Source organism: Chaetura pelagica, unplaced genomic scaffold (genome assembly GCF_000747805.2).
Source record: "Chaetura pelagica isolate M959 unplaced genomic scaffold, ChaPel_1.0 scaffold294, whole genome shotgun sequence".
Lineage (NCBI taxonomy): Eukaryota > Metazoa > Chordata > Aves > Apodiformes > Apodidae > Chaetura > Chaetura pelagica.
This window is the reverse complement of record NW_009953068.1, coordinates 1-16,989: the sequence shown is the minus strand read 5'-3', so window position 1 is coordinate 16,989 and position 16,989 is coordinate 1. Positions and strand designations below refer to the sequence as shown.

At 45.3% G+C, this 16,989-nt stretch overlaps 2 protein-coding genes across 2 annotated transcripts; both read left to right on the top strand.

Moving 5' to 3' along the window:
* The first annotated feature begins 553 nt into the window (after positions 1 to 553).
* On the top strand, positions 554 to 3,266 carry ERP29 (endoplasmic reticulum protein 29). Its single transcript, XM_009996832.1, has 3 exons — positions 554 to 601; positions 1,248 to 1,386; positions 2,520 to 3,266. The coding sequence occupies exons 1-3, from the start codon at positions 554 to 556 to the stop codon at positions 3,020 to 3,022; spliced, it is 690 nt and encodes a 229-aa protein (XP_009995134.1). The 3' UTR covers positions 3,023 to 3,266.
* Positions 3,267 to 5,544: 2,278 nt separating this feature from the next.
* Positions 5,545 to 16,862, top strand: TMEM116 (transmembrane protein 116). The gene is made up of 6 exons (XM_009996831.1): positions 5,545 to 5,579; positions 6,999 to 7,062; positions 10,721 to 10,852; positions 14,691 to 14,795; positions 16,311 to 16,360; positions 16,775 to 16,862. The coding sequence occupies exons 1-6, from the start codon at positions 5,545 to 5,547 to the stop codon at positions 16,860 to 16,862; spliced, it is 474 nt and encodes a 157-aa protein (XP_009995133.1).
* The last annotated feature ends 127 nt before the right edge of the window (positions 16,863 to 16,989 follow it).

Here is a 16,989-nt window from a genome sequence, read left to right as displayed (position 1 = left end):
GCCCCGCTCAGCGAGCAGAAGAGCCGCGGTCAGTTGGCTCCTGCTCTGGCCATGCCGCTGAGCCAGGGCAGGCGGGAGTCAGGCCCATGCGCGTTCTCTGCTTGGGCCGCTTTCACTTCTTTTTTGTTCACGAAGCAGAAAGCAACAGGCTGCTGACAGAGGAGGGCTCGCAGGTTTTCTGCCCAGTTCGGGGCAGATGGCGAGACACCCATCCCAAGGGACTCCCTGGTACGGCAGGATTAAAGCATGTGCTGGAGCAGGATGAGCTGAAGAGACAACCAGCTGAGCTGTTTGAAAAGTCTCTGCCCTAAACAAACTGCTCAGGCACCAGCAAATCTCGACACAGGCCAGGCCCCCTGCTTCATTCCTGTACTCTGACAAACCATTTCTGATGTTTAAACGCTACAACCCTTAGGAGCTTCCATCTCTTGTGCCACTAGAAGAATTGGAAGTAATTGGCAGAGCCTTGCAAAGAGGACTGTAGGAGGCCTCAGAAATACCAAAGCTCTAACACCTGCAGTGTTCCCTTCCTACCAGAGCAGCAAATAAAGCCATGAGCAGGCTCAAGACTGAAAACTGGTTAACAGCTGCAGGGCACTGGGTAGGTGGGGACCAGTGTGGCAATCCAAACCTGTTCACCAGAAAAGAGATTTTGCAAGGTCTCATCCAGGAAAGGAAAAAAATAAATTCCCAAACCAGGTGACAGATCCATTTCCAAGCTAATTTGAAAGGGCATCATCCAAACAGAGCAAAATTAAAACTCAACAGTGCAAAGAGGAATTGATTAAAACACAAATTCTCGTCTGGCTGAACCAGTCCAACACCTCCAGCATCTCCACACCCTCCCTGCACCCCTTTTCTTAGCTGAGAGTTCTGTGGGACACCTCAGAGTGACATGAGATCTGGCCTCTCTCCTATGAATGTTCCACTGGAAACTGTTCAGCTGACTTCCTTCCAAGATGCTAACGAGATTTACAATAGGCAAATCATGTACAATTAAAGGCGCTATGAGATCCCCCCAACCTATCACATACCATGGTTATCTGGTGTAGGAACATGCACACCCAAAGCTCAGTCTTTCCTCCACACTGCAGTGAGTCATTTTTTAAAAGCCAGAATTATAAAATTTCCACTGTTGCTCACAGCACAGGAAAAGAAGGAACAAGCTGAAGCAACCTTAGCTGACTTATAGATTATTCAATCTTATGCTAATGTTTTGTCTTATTTTACCCCTTTTCTTGTCCTAGGTAGTTCCAAAGCATAAGTTCGTCCTTGTGAAGTTTGATACACAATATCCATATGGCGAGAAACAAGATGAGTTTAAAAAGCTGGCAGAGAGCTCAGGCTCCAGTGAGGATCTTCTAGTGGCTGAAGTGGGGATATCAGGTGAGGAGCTCCAAACAGATGAATACAGTATGGGCTGGTGTGGAGAAGATAAAATTCCCTGCAATTCCTAATGAAAACAGGCTCTGAGATAATTCTGACATTGAGAAATGATCTGGGCTGGCCCTGCCAGACCAAGGCACCTGCTGGTGGCTGAGCTGGACCGTGGTGCCTCCCGCCAGGAGCGTAGGAGTGCTGCTTATCTCTTTTTGGCTGGTTAATGAAGCAAGTCAGCCCACGCTGCTAAACTGGCTGCCACCTTCCTTATTTGTAGCACTTTTTTTTTTTTTTTCCTTGCTAAAAGAAACATTTTTAGCCATTTCTAGGGAGCAGGCCTTAAAAAATCATGTTTTAGCCACAGGCGTGGTCAAACAAAGCAGATGTGGTATGATTAATTCATTGTAACAAACCCTCTGGTTTTGCTGGTGAAGCACTGAAAGTGGTTGTTGTGCCCTGGGCTGAGGTAACTTGATGTTCTTGTGATTTGCTTTAAGAGAAGAGCAGTGCAGAATGGGTCACTGTCACTTTACTTGCTTTTAGGTAGAATTAAGAATTTAAGCTTACAGGAATTGTCAAGCTGGGAAGTTTCACCCGCACTGACATCTCTAAACAAGCACAGATTTAGCTAAATACCATCATCGAAAGCTCTTAATGTTTTCTGTCCTCAAGAATAAATGCAACTTATGTAAAATGAGAAAACATCCTGTAGCTTGGCATGCTGTCAGAACTAAAACTAAGATCAGTGTACACGGTTTGCACGTAGATCAGGAAGAAAATCCATTTAAATGTAAAATCAGATAAAATCAATGGATAGAGCAAAACAAGGGCTATTCATTTCCTGTAAGGAGGACTAGGTTTGTATGTAGAGGTCCTGCCAGTGTCTTACACTATCACAGTCACAGCAAAGCAGTGCTAGAACCTTGTGTTTTTCTTTGGAAAACCTAAGGTTTGCCTTGCACAAATGAGTTCTGGGGTGTTTTTGTTTCAGTGTGTGGCATTGCCTGGCAAAGAGGTTATTAGGGCGTGTTTAAAATCTGGAGGCCAATATTTATCAGTTTGTGTAGGAAAGAATCCCAATGTATTATTTTTTTTCTTTTTATTACTGTGCTTTTCTGTGTTTCATTTTCTCATGACAGATTATGGCGATAAACTGAACACTGAGCTGGGAGAAAAGTACAAGCTGGATAAGGAGAAATTCCCTGTTTTTTACTTATTCCAAGATGGTGACTTTGACAATCCTTTACCTTACAGTGGCCAAATCAAGGCTGGGGCTATTCAGCGCTGGCTGAAGAGTAGTGGCATCTATCTGGGGATGCCAGGCTGCCTGAAAGAGTATGACATGCTGGCCAGCAAGTTTGTGAGCACCACTGAGAAATCAGAACGCCAGTCCCTCCTGAAAAGGGGGCAAGAGAGTCTAGGAAAAACAAAAGAAATAGAGAAGAAGTCAGCTGAGCAATACTTGAAAATTATGAGCAAGATACTGGAGCAGGGAGAAGAGTTTGCTGCTAATGAAGTCGTCCGAATCACAAAATTGATTGAGAAGAACAAGATGAGTGATGGAAAAAAGGAGGAGCTCCAGAAAAGCCTCAATATCCTTGCTTCTTTCCTGAAGAAGAATAGTGAAAAAGATGAGCTCTAATATGTTGGAGAACTTTGTACAAGCTGTGAAAAACACTGTCAAGAGTCCTAACCAGTTCTCCTAATACAAGCAAACTTCCCATTGACTTCAAGAGAGCAGCAGATTTCCTTCTGGTATTCTCAGTTTCAAAGACCAAGAGGAAGATACTCCTTAAAAACACAGTATTCTAAATGTTCAAAAGTCACCTTAAAGCAAGACGCCAGTATTGTGTAATACTATTCAATGACAGTGTTAAAGTAGACAAAAAAAAAAAAAAAAAGCACTGAATTGGCCTGAAGCACATTCCTGGTGTTTTTTACAGCTGTTCCCTGGCAAACAAATAATAAAATTCAGCCTCACGTTCAATCTTACATGTTGTAAAAGGTACAGATTGGGTGTCCCCCACACCCTCACCTTTCCCTGGTTTTAGTCCCCTTGGGTTTTATGCTCTTCAATCTCCCCTCCTGCTACCTTTTAGTTTCCCAAAAGGGCTCCTCTGAGTCTTGTTCTCCTTACCTGTTGTTGATAAAGAAACCTGGAGTTTCCTTTTCCTGCCTTCTTCAGTGGCTCCTGCCTCTGCTTGGGCATCAGCCAAACGCTGGCAGAATTACCAAGACAAGTCCTCTGCTTATCAGAACTTGCCCCTCATCTTCCGGCCAGAGCAGCCATTTCAGCATATTTTCTCCTGAAATCATTTGTAGGTACCCTGACAGAGCGACTGATTTGAGCTTTGAGCAAGGGCAGAGTCTCCTTGAGGTGCTATTACACTTAGACTTGCCTGTTGATGAGGTAAATTAGGGTGAGTTTTCTTATGGCTGAAGAGCACATGCGATGCCTGTGTGATTTCACACCTGAGCTTTGTTTCCCAGGTTCAAAATAAGGGTGAGACCAATGAGAATGTCTGAAAGTCTCAAGCCATAGTTAACAAAGTCTTTTCTCTGGCTTTGTCTTCAGAAGCAACTGGCATCATCAAACTAAAGCTTCAACAGCAGTTCGTTTTCAAATATTTTAAACTACTAAGTCTTGAAACAGGAAACAAAAGCACTCGTGTCCTTAAGAGCCCCATCTATGCTATTTTAATGGAGATACCTGGCCCAGGGATCAGTCCTCGAAACCTGGTCTTGCATGTGCTGTTCCTGCTGTGTGGAATCCAGGAGTGCCTGGGAGATGCTGAGCTCCTGGTCAGGGTTCTAGAGCTGAAACGACAAACCCCTGAGCATTTTACCTTCAGACTGTGGTTTTAGCTAAGCAAAACTGATTTCTGTGGGAGCTTTGCTGCCTTTTGAATACTGGGGTGGGTACGAGGAGCAGATCCTGCTGCAAGATAAAAATGTATTAATAACGCTGAAATAAAAACAAATGGTTCCAGCTGACACCTGCTTCTTAAAGCTGCTTTCTAGAGAAAACGCCGATGGTTTCGCGGTTAAGAGAGGGAGGACCCGCAGGGTGACGCCGCCTGGAAGCGCGAGGAATAAATAGCCCAGAGGGGAAAGGTTCAGCCAGAGCCGCGGGTGGGTGAGAGCCCGGCGCCCCCTCCCCGCCAGGAGGGGAGGAGGAAGGGCCTCAAAGCGGGGGAGCGATCAAAAATAAAACCCTGATGTGAAGTTTAACTGACATAGTTGATTTCATGAATCTTAAAACAGTTACTGCATTACTTTATCTTGGAATTAAACATTTTTCCTTTTAAAATACAGTTAACAGACAACAGACCACTGATTTCAGACAGGTAGGTTCTGCTTTAAAAATTGGTCTAGTTTATAAAAAAAGGTAACCCCCATTCTATGTTATTATTTTAAAATATAGTTAACCATATGTAGATTTGAGGCACCTCTTTAAAGCTTATTTTTTAATAGAACATGGACAAGAATGAATAAAACCAAACAAGATGTCTGTGGCTAGCATGATACAGGAAACTCAGAGTAAGCAAATGAAAGGAATGTTTCCTGTGAGATTTCCAGAATTACTCAGATTGTATTTAAGGTGATAAGCCAAGTTTTATACTGTAGTTTAGGGAATCACTTTCCAAGAATGAATAGAATTATGCCTATGGCATTTAGTAAAAATCAATGTTGAAGGACAATAAAACCCCACAGCTAACACTTACAAAAATCTGTCTCTTTTGCTTCATTCTGTTACCCAGTTGCTTCCTTTTGTTACATGATGAAGATAGCTCTAAGCTGCAAGACATGAATAAACGAGAAAGTATCTTCAAACAGTGAAAGTTCCCAGTTGAATCTGTAGTAAACCCTAACATTCCAGGTATGGAATTTAATTTCTTTTAAACTTACTTCACTACTCAATAAAAAAGATGAAAGCCCTGCAAGCAAGTAAAGAGAAAAATTTACACAGGAGACACCTTCCTTATTTCTTTTAAACAAGGAGCTATTCTACTCAAAAAATAAAAGTTCTGAGTAAAGCAATCAAATTGATCTATCTGAAAAACACTTCCCTGAATCAAAGTCCCATTGAAAGTCCATATTTTAATAGCACAAAATCCATGACACAAAGCTCAGGCTTGGGTATCCTGTCATATGGAAGTAGAAATGCCTGGATCCTCTGGGCCAGAAGAAGGATTGAAGTATGTGGCACTGGTTTGCTTTGAGCTGCATTTAAATGCTATAACTGTAGAGGATACTCTCATCAAAGCAGAACATAAGCAATACATGTAAATCAGTGGTGAAGTCTACTCAAGTGCTACTTGGACCATATGCAGGTTTGCAGCAGTGATTCATACCAGACTGCCTGCTATTCTGTTTCTACAGGTCTGAAGTCTCTCCAGGTCCCTGCTGTGTTCTAATGTTTATAATGATCAGTTTAATATTTTTTGGATTTTGCTGACTAGGACTTTTTTTTTTTCCTCCCCAATTTGGGCACTAAAACTAGAATTAATAAACACTGATTGTCAAGAAAGCTTTCATAGCATTAGCCCTTTAAGCCAAGAGCATCTTGCTAGTATAAGGCAAATAAAATCCTACAGCAAGGTCGTGATCCACAGATGTTAAAGTGCTACTAATTTGTGTCATAAGAAACAATTTTTTCGCATAAAAAATTCCCTGTAATCATTTGGGATGAAAGCTCTTTACGGGCTAAATGACTTGGTTCAGTCAGTAATAAGAACAAAAATCGTGGAACTCATTATTAATGCTTTTTCATTTTTTCTCTAGGTTTTGTCTCACTGTTCAAATAGACTTTCAATAAAGTAACTTCAACTGTGACAAATAGCGGATTAATTCTTTGAGGAACTGCTATTAATTCAGCATTGAATGCCATGAGTTTACCCCTCTCCACAAGTTTTAACCACTTTTCTAAGATTTTGCTATACCCATAATGGGACTTAGGACAAAATTAAATCTCAGAGTAATTATCCCTATTAAGTAGTTGACTACCTCTGCTGCAAGTGAAAATGTTGAATACATCTGAGCATGCTGCATTTTAGCTGTTATCTATCTAGTCTTCCTGAGAACAAGACTTAACAGTTCAAATATGATTCAATGAACTGTGTAGATAGAACACTCCATCACTTTCAGAAGTACAGGTAGGAGAATAGGGATTTGCATGAATGTGCTGATGCTTTGAAGAAATGGAGGACTACTTTAATGTGTCCTTCACACAGCAGATGGTACGTGAAATCTGTTTCATGGTTGGTAAGCTTTGTAAAGGCTTGTAAAGATTTGTTGCCCACCACTTTAGCCACAAAATGAAGATATATACCCACACCAGAAGCACCAAAAATCAATTGTAATAGTGTGATCTCATTGCATAATTCAGGTTTTTCTCAAATCAAAGAAATACTCAGTTTCACTTAAGGCATGGGCTTTGAGATGACAATGAGGAATTTTTGCACCCAAAACCTGAAACTATGTTCATACTCCTCTGCAGTCTTATTTTACCAATAAAGAAGACATTAAAAAAAAAAAAAAAAAAAAAAAGAGAGAAACTACTTATTCCAGCGAGGCAGATAACGCTCCTGCTCCAACCTGTTCTTTGCTTTTCTCAGCGTTGTAGGTTCCAGCTCGATCATTGCTTACGCCGTCTTCCAAAACGCAGTGCGGTCCCCTGAGGTAAGGTCTGAGCCTCCCGCCCCCCGGTACCCAGGTCGGTACCTGGCAGGTGGGTCTCAGGTGCAGCACAGACCTGGAGGTCGGGCCGTGTGCTGGGTCGATGTGGTTAAACCTCGTTTAACAGCCGGGAGGCAAATGGGCTGGCCAAGAATTTGGCCTCCTTGTCTGCGATAGGAGTTGAAGGGACTAACCTTGAATCGCAGCCATAGAGGGAAAAGCAGATTCCTTAGCCCCGCGCGTTCTGCTGCTCCGGGAAAGTCCTCCGGCCGTTCTTTGGAACGGGGATTTGTTAGCGTGTCCTCCTGTGTGGGGCAAAACGCCTTCAGGGCTGAGGAGCTGTGAACAAAGCCGCTGAAGTGCAAATTGGAGATGCCCCTGAAGGAAATGCATTACAGGTGTTTGCTTTCGGGTATTCCTGAGTGTTTTTCCAGGCAGGTGTGCTGCTAAAACTGATACAACTCAAAGGTGCTGTGGTGTTCAGACAAAAAGAGATTGGGCTGAAAAGCAGTTTGTGGTGGGCTTTGCAGTGGGACTTTGGCTGTGCAGAAGAGCCACAAATGTTTCTAACACTGAAGCAGTGGGACTCGGGTGCAAACCTCCCTTGGGTGGGACTGTCCATGCATGCAATGCGGATTTGACAGGCTCTTGGTGTCCACATGCCATCCCTCTGACTGTCCTGGACTTGCTAGAGGCAGTGCACAGAGCTGAGCTGTGTGAAGCTAAGGTTTGTTGTTCAGGATTTGCGGATGTCATGGAGCCTGGTCTCTGGACCATGCAGATGATAGGTTACTGCTAAGAGCAGTAGGACAGTAGAGCTGGCAGCTATGATGTGACACAGCTGTGTTTGTACTTCCCTCCTCTTCAGTGGTTTGGGTTGGAAGGGACCTTAAAGACCATCTTGTTGCAAGAGGGGTTGGAGCTAGATACCTTTAAAGTCCCTTCCAACCAAAACCATTCTATGATTGTATGTATGATCCTGCGTTTGCTCTACAGCCCAGAGAACAGGACTTCCAGGGAATGCAGTCAGTTATCCCCAGAAAAGGAGGGCATGCAGTCAAACTAACACCTGATACATGGTTGGAGGAAGCTGGGTAGAGAGGAGAATGTGTGTCCAGGTTTGCAGGGAAAATGTGCACTTTTTACAACATGCAGAGCAGTCCTGCTCCTGGAAATGCTCTACCCAGCACATCAAGAATGAGCTGTGGAGATCTTCTTCCATTCCTAGGGAGGAATGAAGTCTGGGACTTCACCTTAGCGCTGGGATGGGAAACCTGCCTGAGCTTGTGCTGCACAAGGAGCACATCAAGTCTGCCTCACCACTTCTGCACCTGGAGAGCTCCAGACATGGTTCTCTCCTAGGGTCCTCCACTCTGGTGTGATATAGAGCTGAGTTTGGCAGGTGTCCTGGGGTGACTCAGCAGCCTCAGCCCATTTACTTCCATAGCCCAAACTCTGCATTACTCAGGAGCTCTTGTGCTGTTAATCATATGATGTGGCTGTGGCCACACTCTAGCTGCTTGTGAGCCACACACAGATAGATCCTTTCTGCTCAAGGGAGTCCAGATGTTCCTACTCAGATTATTTCTGCAAATCCGGATAGGAGGGATGGATACCAGCTGGACTGACTCTTCTGCATCAGGCTTCCAGGCTCTTCCAGGCTGCCAGGGGAGATCCTTTGTTGATGTTTCAAAAGCAGCAAAATCTGCAATAACTTCCCCATTGCCTTGCCCCTATGTTTCTGGTCTTAAGTGGAAATTTGTAAACAAAGGGATTGGAAGAGATCCATATCAAAACTTGCCACAGACAGCTTATTCCCTGAGTCATGAGGCTCCAGAGTGAAATGTTTAAAAATAAACAACTCTGGAGGCTGGGAGGACAGCAGTGTTAGAAACACTTCCCATCCTGCCCCCAGCCTAGGAAATCAAAGACTGCATTCTTGAAGCTTGTTTTCTGTCTTTAGGAGGTCAATAAAACTTCAGCCTGAGCTAAATCATTCAGAAGAGTTGATGGCAAGCAACGAACAAAGAATTTCCTCTGTCACGTCAACAGGTTCTGGGCAGGCAGATGTCCCTGGGCAATGGCCAGACAGAGCTAAATCAACATGTATGCTGCAGCCTGGCAGCTCATCTGAATCATTATGTCTTTGCATTCCCTTCCTCTATTTCATAAATACCATTTGTTGGGTTTTTGGTTGTTGTTTTTTTTCTTCTCCCTTTTGCAAGGAAGAACGATGCTGCCTTTAACTCACCACTATGTCACCTACTTCTTTATTTAGGTCTGTGCCAAAAGGGCTCCTCAACCAAACAGTGGTGCCCTGCTCCAAGGGCACTTGTTGCTAGAGAAAGGGGTCACCTGTTTGATTGCAAAAATTGTTTCTTTGCTTATTTTGGAGCTGCTTGGTTTTAACCTGCTGTGCTTGCAAACTGGACAATGTCCCCAGCCTGTTGTGCCCAGCACCAGCAAGGAGAAGCCTGGTTAAAAATGACATTTGTGAATGCAATGATGTACAAACTAGCTCCAGATATTCAGCAACTGCAGTTTGATTTCCCATGTTGCTGGGTGGGATGATACAAATACGAAAACTGGAGAGACAAGGATGTTGGAGGAGAAATCCTGCAGAAAGTAGAGGACCCAGTGGGGGACCCAGGAAGGCACCAGGCAGATCTTCCTCCAACTGTGCACAAGGACAGATCTGGTTCCATCAGATCTACCTGACTGCTTACCAGTCTCACTCAGCTCTTTCTCATGGCTCACAGGAACAAGACAAGGATCACACAATGTGATGGGTGGCAACCATTTACTTAAAGGACAATAATGAGGCAAATCTCACCAAAAGCTCAGTCCCATGAAAATTAAAATGGTCTCCTGAAATGTTTCCATGCTGAGTTCAGCATTGTAATTTCCTGCAGGGAAAAAATAATTTTTAAAAGGCCATAATTTCCCTTCCAGGATGCTGAAAATTAGGTACAAAAGGCTACAATTAAGAATCTAGATAATTAGGCTGCTTTTCCAGAGTGTTTGCTCTCCCACTAACAACAAAAATGTTGGCTAGAATTTTGCACAAATGTTTTCCTACAGTGTTTACAGTCCTTTTGGCCAGGGCATGCAAACTGGAAATGGGCTGGAAACTGCCCATTAGAGGAGAGGCAGCTCTGTCCCAGCAAGACACAGTCTGCAGCAGGGAGACTCCTAGTGAAAATTAATCTGGCATGTAAGATAGATTCAGCCTTAGTCACCAGCTGAAGTTATTTGAAACACACAGGAAAAATATCTGCTTTAAGTTATTTCAGACCTAAAGAAAGGTTTGTGTTTACCAAAAGTTTGATTTCTCTGTCAGCTGAGGTAAGAAATAACATCCCCTCTCCTTGCCAACCCGTCCTGTTCTGCAAAATTGGAACATTCTGCACCTTTGAGATATTTTCTGGTGATGAAGAGCTGATGCTGCTTTGGGGTCCTGGGGCAGAGAGGGTGGTTAAAGAGGGGTATCTGCATTGAAACAGCTCCTGAGAACAGGAATCAGCATGACTTTTGTGTGCAAGGAAAGCTGCCCTGCCAAAAGAGCTGTGGTGTCAGAGCATGTTTAGATGATGGGCTAAATGTGGTTGTGGGAGCCTTGAGTCCATTGCTCAGACCTTCTAACCAGTTTCACTTTTCCCAGGTTCGCCCTCTTTTCTACCTGAGTCTCTCTGACCTATTTCTGGGCATGTGCTGGCTCGCTGGGGCCCTTCTCTACAGCACACCAACCTCCAAGCAGGACCTCATCTGCTATAACCTGCAAGCAACAGGACAAGTGAGTATCCTTGGCATCACCATTCATACTGTTACTTGCCACCCTTGGACCCAGTTGCCTCCCTGGTAATCAGAATGTGGTTGTGGGGGACTATTTGTAGACAGGTTTGGGCAGAGACTCCCCATGTGAACTTGACTTGTCAGATCTCTTTGCCTTGTGTGTAAAATGGAGGTAACGATGCTTGGGTTTAGGTAGGTCTGGTTTGTGTGAGGCAATAAGGAAGGCAAGCAGAGCATGGGATTCTGTGGTTGCTGCGTTTGGGTTGCTTGTGTAAAGTGAGTAGATGGATCTTAATCTATTTCCTGCTGGACCTGTGCCAACGATGAGCTCTGTGCCTCTCACAGGGCAGCTTCTCTATTCCTCTTCTTGCTTCCTCCTCATCCTGGGCAGGAAGAGACACATTCTGCGACTCTCTTGAGCTCAGATTCACAACATGACTCATATAAACAGCCTGTGCTGACCTGGCCCCATCCTCAAACAATCCCAAGGATGCTGAGGGGCTGCTCTTTCTTCGTGAGCTCAGCTCCATGCCCCAGTGATCTGGCTGCCTTCCAGCTGATTTTGTGTGCTGGAGACTAATTGGAGCAGAGTGAGTGAAATACCATTTTCCTGGCAGGTTGCTTTTATCTCCTCTAGTTCCCATTCCAGCACTGGCCTTTGCAAATCGCCCCTCTCAAAAAACCCTACAGTGTATGGCCAGGCTTGGGCCAGGGCAGTGGTTCACAAGCTGTCGTCTCTGGGCTTAACAATTTCTTTTTGAAGGACCCACAACAATATGGCTGGAAAGGGCAAGTGGCTGTCAGGAGCCTTGATGTGTGTGGTGTGGCCTTGGGCAACTCCCTGGGAGCGTGATGGCACACACAGATAGGAACTGAAAGGTCCTCTCTGAGCAGGAGCATCTGAGGCTGGAGAGGTTCTCCATGTACCTCAGGGAGGGCAGGGAAGGAGCGAGGGTATGGAATTGTTCATGCTGTTGTGTCAGGAGTCAGGGGCCTGCAGCCCAGGGCTGCTTCAACCTGTGGTTTTTATGAGTAAAACTGTAGTATTTGTGATGGCAAGAGCAGCTGATCTTGGGTTTCTCCAGCTCCCCTGTGCCCTTGTGGCAGCTCCACAATATGTTCACCTCGAGAGAGGAAATGGAGTAACTTGGGATGATGCAGAACAACCTCAAAGATGCTGCTACAAGGGAAGCTGGGAAGAACTTCAGAGAGGCTTTTCAGAGCTGCAAGCTGAGAGGAGTGTTTGGGACTGAAGGTGTTTCTGAGCTGTCTCACTTGCAGCTTTGCCTGGAGGTCAGTTCTTAGTGCTGCTGTGGTCTTGTTATGGCCTGGAGAGAAAAGAGGTTGCACTGCTAGAGGAGAATCAGTTTGGATATAGACAATGCACCATCATTTCTCAGGAGAGGCACTAGGACCATGCTATGCTCCTGTGCTTTTCTGGCTTCTTTCTGCCCTTTTCCAGCCTGTGGCCATGCTCCTCAGGGACACCAGCAAGGACTGGGGGCAAGGTGGGAGCTTTACCTTCACTCTAGGGCAGAGCTGGGCTTGGCCAAAGAATTGTCTTTGCCTTAGCCCTACAGTGGACACTCATGGTGTTGTGGTGGGGTGTGCAGGGTGCCGGCCACATCCCAACCTCAGCCACAGGTCTCTGGGCTCCTCTCCTGTGGGGTGGCAGAGCCAGATTGCCTCTGGCAAGAGCTGTCACTGCTGTTTGCTCTGGGAGAAATTAAAACAAACTGAGCTCTTGCCATAGCAACTGTGCCTGCAGGGTGCACGTGACAGAGTGCAGGACACCTCCTTACTGAGCCACCCCAGCAGTGCCTTGGTGTGGTAGGAACACCTCGTGCATAAGTAGGAGCCAGTAACAGATTTAACCATCAGCTTCTGCAGAGTGTAAGTGATCTGGAACCAAATGAAATGAGGGAATGGCTCCCGGCCCCATTCTGCCCATGCTGAGTGGAGAAGTCTCTCAAGGGTTGCATTCCTGGGTGTCTCATAAACACACACAGCTTCTGTGCACACAAATACCTCCAAGATGGAAAGTGCACATCATACAAGGGTGGGGACAGGCTCAGGACTGCTCAGCACTGGTGTTTGCAGATGGCAGCCCTTGGAGACACACCATAGTCCATGTGATGTGGTTGTCTCAAGGGATTGTCTTAGGAGCAGGACAGTATTTTATTCAGGCTGTTTACTATCCCTTTATCACCAGGGGCAGACATTGCAGAGGATGGAACTCCCCTAACATCCATAATGTGTCATACAGGGGAAGATTACTTTGTTTCTTGGACTTCCCTTGTTTCAGCCCCAGACTCTTGGTTGATATTCAATGTAAATACTGCTCCCTTCTGCTGCCCCTTGACTTTGTTCTTTCCTCCTCCCTGCCTTGCCTTTGAGTTACAATAATAATCTCCAGAATAGAGATTGTGGTTATAATTGCACAATTCCCCCACATTCTTCCAGTTCAGTTCCAGTGGCCTAATAATGTCCTGGCAGGCTCTGCTCATGCTGGTGAGCACAATGGGAAGCCACACAAGTGTTATAATGAGGGACTCTCACATCTCCCAGCCCCTGCTCTATCTCCTCATGGCAAGTGCTGCAGGACTGTTCCCAGCTCCAAAGCTGGGGTTCAGGAGAGCAGAACTCCCTTTGCTTTCTGCTGGCAGTGCTCACAAGTGGCTTTTGGTTCCCTCTTCCAAAAAAGAAGGCAGTGCTGACATTTTGAGAACCTCTCTAAGGCAGTCCCAAGTGCAAGAGAATGATCTTTGTGGACTGTTTTGATGACCTTCCCTGGAAGTAATTGAAAAAGGGCAACAAACCCTCATTAAACCTCATTTAATGAGCTGGAAAGTCACTGTAATGTTCCTGCTGCAACGTCACAGCCCCTTGGACTCGGCCTCTTGCATCAGCCAAGAATGTTTGCAACCTCAGTGGAGGAGACTAAATTTATTGAGTGCTACTTTCCTGGACTTAGATGATACCAGGGTGGCAAACTTGTGCTCCTCACCTCTTTGGCAAGGGATAGCAAATCCACAGAAAAAGTCACTTCACCAGCCCTTCCTCTTTGCCTTTGCCAGTGGAGCATGTGTTTCCTGTAACAAACACAGCACATGCATATACAGTGTGTGATTAGGCAATGCTGTTTATACTGCCTGGAGCAGCCTGGATTCAGAAACAAATGCAAGAAAGATTTGGGGTTTTTTTACAGGAAATTTGAGATATTTGGTCTCATCTCAAGCTGGAATCAAGGGCTGTGAAACTCTGTGGGAAGCAGTGTTCTGTATCTTCCCTCCTTTTTCCCATGGAGAGAAAAGAGTTATTGGGATGTTAACTCAGATATTCTCTGACCCCACTTTCCTCTTATTGTTTTCTGTTTCCGTGAATTCACTGAGTGGAGAGTTCATTATGTGAGAAGCAAGTCTAAGTGCTGCATCTGTGTTGTGTTTCATAATGGCTGCAGCATAGAGAGGGTCAAAGTGCTTTCAAACCGTTTCTTGCCAGGATTTAGGCCAAAAAAAAAGGAGCCAAGTCAAAGATTGGTATTTTTAAGGCTGTCTGCTGTCACTAGTTCTCCTGTCCTTAGCTTGGGGCCAAAGTGAAGCTGCCTTAATGGGGTCTAAGGTGGGAACCTCTCCTCTCCCTGGCTCTTCCCAGTTGGTGTCCCACTGTACCCCAGTAGATGTGAGCACAGGGGCTGTGCAGGGACCCTCCCCTTTGACACGACACTTTTCAGCATTTGCCTCTGGCTCACGGGCTTTGGGCTCATCAGTGATGAAGTAAAAGTGCTTCAGGAACTGCTAGTACTATTTTAGGACTGAAATCCTGTCTGTATTTCTCAGATATTCTACGTGGCCTCTTTCCTTTACACTGTCAACTACACCTGGCACCTGTACATGGACCTAAAGGTGAAATACAATCAAAACCTTTACCGGATGCCCCCCCAGGTGAGAAGGACTTACATGCAACAGTTGCTGGGTACCAAGGTCTGGCTGTGGGGTTGTGGTGGGATTTCCAGGGTCCATATATAATCCTTTATCTCACCACAAGGACTTTGAAGGCCCTTCTTCCCCACAACTGTATGAATTGGCATGTCCTGCCCACTGTGGTCAGCTGTAGGATCCCAATGAAAGGTTAGGCTTGCAAGACCAAAGCAGGCAAAGGCCCATGGCAGTGTGCACCTCAGAGCAGAGAAAGATCATGACTGGTATTGAAGTTCTTCCACAGGCAGAAAAACAGCAATTTGCACCAGCTGAGGAACTGGTTTGTTGGTGCCAATGCCTTCTGCCAGTGCATGGCAGAGGGGACAGGGGAGCAGAGAGTGCCTGGAACTGAGAACTGACAGTTTCTGTCCTTCCCAGGTGTCATACAGTGTTCAAGAGCGTCAGTAAGTGTTGTAAGAGCTTGAGGTAGGAGGTGTGATGGAAGTGAGGAGGCGATAAAAGGAGCAGTTGGCTCTATGAACAGTGGCCAGGCCTCACTTCATCATCACTTGGCCTTTACAAAAGCCCTTTGGGGAACCAATGTGATCGCTGGGAACTGAGGGAAAAGGACATAGTACTCAGAAAAACACACTCTGCGTTGCAGGCTAAACAAACACTTCACATAACTCATGACCAAGGTCTCTCCTTGTGGTTGTTTCATTCCTCACACCTGGCTCAAGAGCTGCTGTGACTGGTGTGTGCTCCTGATGCTGTGAGAGGACAGATTCCTTGTGCAGCTCTTCTCTCCAAAGTCATCAGCCACATTTCTGGATAGAGCTTTTCTCTTCCCCAGACATTAGCTGTGAGCAGCAACCTTTGTATCCCAGAAATTCCAATTGTCGGTTTGGGAGCAGCAGACTGGGCAGATCAGTCAATATTTCAAGGGCTCTTGTCCCTTCGTTTGGATCCACTTGTAGGACTGGTTTTCTTCTTGCTGGACTCTCATTCAAAAGAACATCTACCACTACAGCTGTGCCCATGTTGTGTTGGGTGACTGCATTGGCATCCGTGCTGGTGCGTGGATGCCAGCTGCCAAAGCACATTTCCTGGTGAGTAGAGACCAGGACACTCCAAATTGCCTACACTTCTTCACCAGAACATGAAGTCCCTGAAGAACAGGGCCAGGTGAAGTGAATAAGCAGTACAAATAAATGAGTAAGTTACACCAGAGAGCTTATCAAGTGTCTGCTCCTTGGCCTGTTCCAAGTTCCCTTCTCAAATCCTCCTGTCTTGAAGGAGGACAAGGCAGTGAGGAGGAGGAAACATCAGTTGCCTCTATTGCAAATCAGCACAGAGTGAGCTCACAGGTGTAGAATCAGTGTGAAGTAGAAACATTTCTGCTCAGTCTGGGGATTGATCAGTGTTTGAAGAGCTCTCAGCTGCTGAAGTTTTTCCTTGGAGTTGGTTCCTGTGAACCAGTGGCTGAAAAGATCATTTAATTAATGGTTAATTAATTAAAATTCTCTCTGGATTTTGCAGGCTGTAGATTATGTGAGTTGCATTGGCCGAGTAGCAACGATCTCATCTAGGTAAGATTTCATTATGTCAGGCAGAGGTATGTGGTTTGGAGAAACTACACTGTGCTGGTCTCTCCTTCCTGCTTACTCTGAAGCAAGTTTTATTAAAACTGTGAAGCTCACAAGTAACAGCAGAGTGACCTCAGAGTAGGAGGTTTTGGGTGTAAAGGCCTTTCTCCAACCAAGCTGGTTATAACCATATTAACGACATGTAGTTTTTCGGAACTTGCTCCCTTTAATGTCTGCATTTATGTAATGTCTGCTTTAATGTAATGTCTGCATGAGTGTAACTGCACAAGTTAGTAGAGCTGATAAAATACTCTTCTACATTCTAGAATCCTCTACTCCTGTAGTGACAGGAGTAGAACCATGTAGTGTTTGGTTGGGAATGGGAGCAATAACCAATATTGTCCCATCTCCTTGTAGCTTGGTCCCTTTCCTTCTCATGGTGCCTGTGTTTTGCCTGGGCAACAGCAGTAATTGTTACCAGAACTTCAGCCAGAAGCATGGGTAAGTTCCACGAGTCTCTGAAGCAGTCTGCCTCTACTCCTGTAGTGACAGGAGTAGAACCATGTAGTGTTTGGTTGGGAATGGGAGCAATAACCAATATTGTCCCATCTCCTTGTAGCTTGGTCCCTTTC